General features: G+C 57.6%; 1 protein-coding gene across 1 annotated transcript; it reads left to right on the top strand.

Annotated features, from left to right (window-relative positions):
- Positions 1-469: 469 nt before the first annotated feature.
- On the top strand, positions 470-2,582 carry SOX3 (SRY-box transcription factor 3). The gene has a single exon (XM_038586623.1). It carries the CDS (start codon positions 470-472, stop codon positions 1,805-1,807), a length of 1,338 nt encoding a protein of 445 aa, XP_038442551.1. The 3' UTR covers positions 1,808-2,582.
- Positions 2,583-7,301: the final 4,719 nt, after the last annotated feature.

Here is a 7,301-nt window from a genome sequence, read left to right as displayed (position 1 = left end):
GGACCTCCGCGCAGACAGCGGGATGCTTTGCAGGGTGGCCCCGGGGCCAGGCACCGCTCAGTCCAGATGCGGCTGCAAAGTTGTTTTCTGAACCCCGTGGGCGCCTCCCCCCCCCCCCGTCCTGCTCGCGCGCCCCCTCCCCCCTCCGTCACCTCCTCGAGTTTCGTTCTTTCAAACTTTTTGAGACCCTAATTGGTGGTCTCTGAGCGGCTCTCCAGGACTCCCGCCTCCTGAATAACTCTCATCACGTCACCGGGCCCAAGAGGGGCGTGGGGGTGAACGAAAGGGCTCCCCGAACTTTTTTTTTCCAGTGGGGCCGAACGGGGACTCCGTGATGATTGGCCAGGGCGCATCACTGTGAGCCTGTCAATCACGGGGCCTCCCGGTGGCGAGGGGCGGACCGAGTCCCAACCCCGGGGGATCCGAGCAGGTATATAAGGGACCCGGCGAGCGCCCGGCCAGACTGCGAATGCGGCCAGCTCGAGACGTCGCATCAGGTGCGAGTGGCCTGCGGGTTCCTGGCGACTTGGCGCGGAGCACTTTGGCCAGCCTGCCCTTCCCGCCTGACCCGCTGGCCCGCCGGCCCCCGAGCGCCCCTCCGACGGAGTCCCCAGGCCTTTTCACCGTGGCCGCTCCAGCCCCGGGAGCGCCTTCTCCTCCCGCCACTCTGGCGCACCTTCTTCCCGCCCCGGCCATGTACAGCCTGCTGGAGACCGAGCTCAAGAACCCCGTGGGGCCACCCACCCCAGCGGCCGGCGCAGGCGGCCCCGCAGCCGCCGGCGGCGCAGGCAAGAGCAGCGCGACCGCAGCCGGCGGCGCGACCGCAGGCGGCGGCAACGGCGGGGGCTCGAGCGGCGGGGGCGGGGGCAGCGACCAGGACCGCGTGAAGCGACCCATGAACGCCTTCATGGTGTGGTCCCGGGGGCAGCGGCGCAAGATGGCCCTGGAGAACCCCAAGATGCACAACTCCGAGATCAGCAAGCGCTTGGGCGCCGACTGGAAACTGCTGACCGACGCCGAGAAGCGGCCGTTCATCGACGAGGCCAAGCGACTGCGCGCCGTGCACATGAAAGAGTACCCGGACTACAAGTACCGGCCGCGCCGCAAGACCAAGACGCTGCTCAAGAAGGACAAGTACTCGCTGCCCGGAGGCCTGCTGCCCCCGGGCGCCGCCGCCGCCGCGGCCGCCGCGGCCGCCGCCGCCGCCGCCAGCAGCCCGGTGGGCGTGGGCCAGCGCCTGGACACGTACACACACGTGAACGGCTGGGCCAACGGCGCGTACTCGCTGGTGCAGGAGCAGCTGGGCTACGCGCAGCCCGCTACCATGAGCAGCCCGCCGCCGCCGCCCGCGCTGCCGCAGATGCACCGCTACGACATGGCCGGCCTGCAGTACAGCCCCATGATGCCGCCCGGCGCCCAGAGCTACATGAACGCCGCCGCCGCCGCCGCCGCCGCCTCGGGCTACGGGGGCATGGCGCCCTCGGCCGCCGCCGCCGCGGCCGCCGCCTACGGGCAGCAGCCCGCCACCGCCGCCGCCGCGGCCGCCGCCGCCGCCGCCATGAGCCTGGGCCCCATGGGCACGGTGGTGAAGACCGAACCCAGCTCGCCGCCGCCCGCCATCACATCGCACTCGCAGCGCGCGTGCCTCGGCGACCTGCGCGACATGATCAGCATGTACCTGCCACCCGGCGGGGACGCGGCCGACGCCGCCTCGCCGCTGCCCGGCGGCCGCCTGCACAGCGTACACCAGCACTACCAGGGCGCGGGGACTGCCGTCAACGGAACCGTGCCGCTGACCCACATCTGAGCGCCCGCCTGCGCGCGCCGCCCCTCCGCCCCCATCCCGCCCCGCACCCCCGAGTTGGGACGCCTTGTTGTTTAGCTTTGCTTGCCTGAGACTGTTGCCTTGTACCGATGATGGGGAGGACAGAAAGTTTTGCCGTAGCTGTCGGGTTTTGTACAAAAGCAAAAAGAAGTCCGGAGCAGCGGAAATGGGACTTTCTAGAGCTCGCCTACCCCCTCGCCGCTGCCCCTCCCTCCCCTTTTGTAGGCTGGGAATCGCTGTGATGTTTGCAAAGAAAAAGCAGCCCCCCTCCTCCTCGTCCTCCTCCTCCTCCTCCTCCTCCTCCTCCTGGGTTCCTGGGTTTTTCTGTTGCATTTGAAAATGTTGTCGCGTTAGTTTACTGTTAGCCGAGGAGTGAGTGAATAGGAGAAACGTACTCTCGGGTGAGGCTGGCCTGAGAACTGCAACGCCTCCTCCCCCCGTCGCGTTGCACGGCTTTTCCTTGTGGGTTTTGGGGGGGCTGACCGCGCGCAGTGGCGCGGCGGCTCAGGCCAATGTTAATTTATAGCCAGGTGTGCGTGTGTCTCCCGCCTCGCCGCCCCTGGCCGCGGGACCGCTTCTGTCCAGTCCGCATTTAGGCTGTTGAGTTGGTGACTTCTGCCGTGATCTGTTTGATATTTCGTCGCGCTAATGTATTCGGATTTCGTTTGGGTGGTTGGGGAAGGGGCTATTTTGTTTCAGGTTTTTCAAGGTTTTACTCTTAATTCCTAAATGAGAGATCAATAAATTTTATAACCAACGTGATGGAGTCTTGGTAATTTTGCGGGCCTGGAACTATGTGCGGGTTGGGGAGGGGACCGCCACCAACTCGGTCTTAGAGCCTCGGTCCCGTCCCGGGGCGGGGGGAGGGGGGCGGGTGGTGGCGAGCGTGATCTGGAATGCTTTCTGACTCCTGGTAATCCCAAACACTCCAGCTCCCAGTCTTTTCTACGTAAACTCCAAGAAGCAAACGGTCGGTCCTGCGGGAGCGTGTGCCGGGAGCCGACACCCGCTCACCGGGGCGAGCACCCCGCGGCCACGCACTTGTTGATAGCGGCGAGCGGCCGCCGCAGGAGTGTCTGCCGCAGCAGCCACGCGGGGCGGGGGGCGGGGGGCGGCCGCGGAGACCGGCCAACCGCGGGGACACCTTTACCTTTGTGCACTGGGGCGGGAAGACACTTGAGCCGGGGCTGAAATATTTACAAAACGAAAACCTTTCGGAAATCTCAATTATCCTATTAAAAATAGATGGTTACAGGAATCCCTGGCAGGAAATAAGCGCATTTCAACCGTGGTGGCTGAAGCCGCGGAGCTAGCATTCAACACTGGAAGGTTTGCTGTTTGGTTGTTTCGTTTCTTTTAAAGATTTTTATTTATTGAGAGAAAGAGCGAGCGAGCCAGAGCACTAGCGAGGGGGAGGAGCAGAGGGAGAAGCAGACTCCCGACCAAGCTAGAGCCCCCGACGTGGGGCTCGATCCCAGGACCCCGAGATCATGACCTGAGAGGAGGCAGACGCTTAACCGGCTGAGCCACCCGGGCGCCTCTAGGAGGTTTGGTTTTAAAAAGTACATCTGAGACTTGAAAAGATCCCTAAAACTCCTCCAATGGCTTTTTCTTTTTGACTTGTCAACCCGGACCACCTATTTGTTTTCCAGAAGAGGCTCTGTCGCCTCCCAAACCTCGAGCCCGCTTTCTGCTCCTCCTCCCTCCCCTCCCCCGCAATCCCTGACCCTTAGGCATTCCACCGTGCCCCCCAAAGGCCTTTCGTTTCGCGCCCGGCCACACGGCCCCAGTGTATCTGTTTGGGGCCTAGGAAGAAAACAAATAGAACCAGTGTTTTTTTACCCCCTCCTCAGCTGTTTGAGGTGATTTCCTTAATCCCTTTAATCCTGTTACCTCGCTATCCCAGAATAACTAAACTCGGTCTTTCCAATAAGCTTGGCCTGGTGCACTGTTTTTATCCTCATCCACTCTTGATCACAGGTTTCTTTGCTTGAGGTCTGCTGGGACTCTGGGCGACAGAATCTCCCATAAATTGGTCCGAATTCCACATTTCCAACCGGCTTCCTTTGTGCGGGCCAGCCATTCACCTGCGGGCCTGGGCGGGCCCCAGGGGGAGGGGCGGAGGCTTTCTGCAGCTTCGGGGGTCGTGCCCGCTTTTTACACATCACTGCGGATCCCGGAGACTAAGCTCACCACGCCTCTCCAAGAAAGGTCGGGTCTCCCAGAGAAGGCAGCGCCACCCCTCCCCCGCAAACGCTGGCACGGTCTCCCCCTCCCCAGCCCACCGCGCTCCAAACCCCTACTTTGCAGCTTGGGGCGGGAGGGCGGCCGGCGGTGATTTACAGACCCTCGCGCCTCGCCCTCCACCCGGAACTCCTCCCGGGCCTGCTGCGTCGGGACAGGGGGACAGGGTTCGGGCGAGGTCTCCGTACCACACCCACCACTCCCCATCCCGGGGTCACAGACCCGGAGCCCCTCCGGCCTGCTGGGTGCTGCAACCACCCACCAGGCCGCGGTCCTTGCAGCAGACCCACAGGCTGCCAGGTCGGTGAGCCTCGAACCTCACTGCTCCCCCGCCCCCCCCGCCCCCCCACCCCACTCACACACCGTCGGGCCCCGTGCCCCGAAGTCCCCAGGGCGGGAGGAAACTCTCTTGTCATCTCCACCCCCCTATTCATATCCTTCACAGTGTTTGGGCCTCCGTAAAATACCTGGCCGTAGGTTACTCTGGGTTCAAATTGCTAGCAATTGTGGACACAAGTTTGGTCTGAAATGACTCCAGGAAAGGGAGGGTGAAAACAAGCAATTCCGCCCCACTGAGGGGGCGGTGCCAACGGGGGAATAAACTGACGCTGCTTCTTTCGGAGAGTCCATTGTGCTGCTGCCTTCTTAGAAGTGCCAGGGTCACCCTTTCAGCGGGTTTCATATACTGCTCACTCCCTCTCTAAGCATCCATGGCTTTGTGCTCCACTTGTCTGATTTCCAAATTGTCTCTAAGAAAAAGAGTTTTTCATCAAATCAGCACATTTGGAGGATTTAAATATACACGGAAGATTTTTTTTTTCTTTTTTAACTTCGGCAGTAGGGAAGAGAAGGGAACTGAGCCCGAGGGAAACTTCCATCCCCTAAGCCAGAGTTTTCAAACTAGAGCACCCCCTCCCTGCCCCCACTCCTCCCACACACACACACACACACTTCTTGCAGGATAACTGCCCCTTCCTCTGTTGTGGAGATCCCAGTTCTGGTAAGATTGAACTTGAAATAAAAGTTTCAGCTCTTGCATGGTCGTCAAACCCTAACTCCTGCCTCTTCTAGCTTGTTTTACAAGAGGAAATTGGCCTCTAAGGGCAACGTAAGGGCTCAGGATCGCTAAGCTGGGGCACTGAAGAACCAGCCTCCCAGGCCTGAAGGGCTCTCTGATCCACACAAGAGGGAGAGAACCCCAGGAAATCCCAGCCCCAGCTGCCTCTTAAGCTCATAATGCAGCCGGGTCTCTACAGAAAAGAGGTAGGTAGTTCCTGACCCGGACACACCCCGTAGCCACCTCTTGGTGAATGGTGATGTGAGGTGCATAGCCCAGGGTCCTTACACAGTGGAAAAGACCAGCCCATCTTTTAGCTTTCTGCTGACAGGAACAAAGCTACCTTGTGGTGGGAATTATCCCACATAGAGATTTTCTTCCCTGGCCTCTCCATACAACTCCCCTCATTAATCTCCCTTCTAGAAATCTACACGGGGAGAGGGCATCCCAAATACAGACCAACATTTATAAACAGACGTTCATCAGAGAACTCCTTATAATGGTAAAACTTACACAACCCAAATGTCCAATGAATAGGAAGAGGTTGTTTAAAATATGTTTTCAAAAAAGACCTCCTTGCGGATATTAAAAAATGTGTGTGGAGAGATTTTAATGACAGGGAAATGTTTAAAACACAAAGTGAACAGAGCAAGATACACAAAAGTACGTTCAGTATGTATGACCTATTTAACAATAAGGATATACAACTGGAAAAATATGCAAAAATGCAGGGTAGTATGATGAATACTGGTTAGTCTTCCTTTTATGTTCTCATACTTTCCAATTTGCTCTGATAGGATTGTATTCCTGTTATCACCAGAAAAGGCAGGTTAAAAATAATTCTCTCCCTGTCACAAATACAGAAATGTGTCTCCTTGTGAACGAAGAAAGTTCCAGCTTTCCCTTCATTTGTTTGGGGGCGAGGAGGGGGCGGGGAGCCCCCAGCAGCAGTAATCCCCCACTCTCCTCCTGGTTGGGGCCTGCAGTGAGCGCACCAGAGCAACCTCCCGCCAAGCGCCCTCCTCAGTAAGCAGGAGCAGGATCAGATTAGTGCCGGCTCCTTCATTCTTCAGACCCACTCACTGGAGAAAAAGACCTCCTTGCGAGCCAAGCTGAACAGCCAGGGCTGCGGGAAGCAGGGGCCACTGAGGAACCAGAAGGCACATAAACCCAGGAGCCTGAGCAACCCTCGTTACCCTCTTGGGAGAGGGGCAGAAAGTAAGCCCCTAGGTTGGGTCCCAGGCCAGGTGAAGGAAGGGCTGGATGAGTACCCACCCCACCAGCTGGATGGAACACAATATGCTGTGTCCCTCCTCTCCACGGCCACCATCCTCATCCACACAACTGACATTTCTTGGGGGACCACTGCCATGGCCTCTGACCTGTTCCTGCTTCCACTCCGCTCCCCACTGCTCCTCTACACACTTTCTCCATAGAACAGTTCTCTCCACTTTTCAAACACAAATCCTATCATTGTCGCCTCCCTTCTTAATAACCTTCCGGTGGCTGCCTACTGATTGCTCTTGGAAAAGTGTCCCAACTCCTCCAAAGCTTTGTATGATCCAACTCCTGCCCAGCTCTCTGAGCTCAACTATTCCCTCCCTCAACCCCAGCCAGGATTCCTCTGGGCAATGTTTGTTGAGTAAATAAATCATAGTTCCTGATAGTTTCACATCTAAACCAACTTTAAAGTCCATTAATTGACTAAGATAAAGATTGCTGTGCACAGTACCTTTTTTTATCTTGTGGGATTTCCCCAAATCTGTACATAAGATGCAGATTCTCGGACAATAAAACCTAGCAAAAATATATCATTTCTTTCCTGCCTTGGGGCTTTTGAACTCACTGCTCCCTTTTCCAGGAACGTTCTTTCCTGAGCTTTTCCCTCAGTCCTCCAGAAGGTCTCAGTCCTAGCAGCACTTTTGGGAAGCCTTCCTTGATGCCTTCCTCCAGAAAAAGACAGCTCTCCTTGTTATAAGCTCTCATAGCACTGGGTTACTTCACAGCACTGATCCCAGTGGTCAATTTACATTTATTTGTGTGATTCTCTTCTCTACCTCCCTCCTCCTCTGTAAGTTCTATGAGAGCAAAGACTGTGTCACCATTTGTTCACAGTGCCTGTTCCATAGTAGGCTCTCAAAAATATACGTGGAGGGTTTACTGCATGTTTAAGGA

This window comes from Canis lupus, chromosome X (assembly GCF_011100685.1).
Source record: "Canis lupus familiaris isolate Mischka breed German Shepherd chromosome X, alternate assembly UU_Cfam_GSD_1.0, whole genome shotgun sequence".
In the NCBI taxonomy this organism is placed as follows: Eukaryota; Metazoa; Chordata; class Mammalia; order Carnivora; family Canidae; genus Canis; species Canis lupus.
The sequence above is the reverse complement of the archived record's forward strand: the minus strand, read 5'-3'. Positions and strand labels throughout refer to the sequence as shown.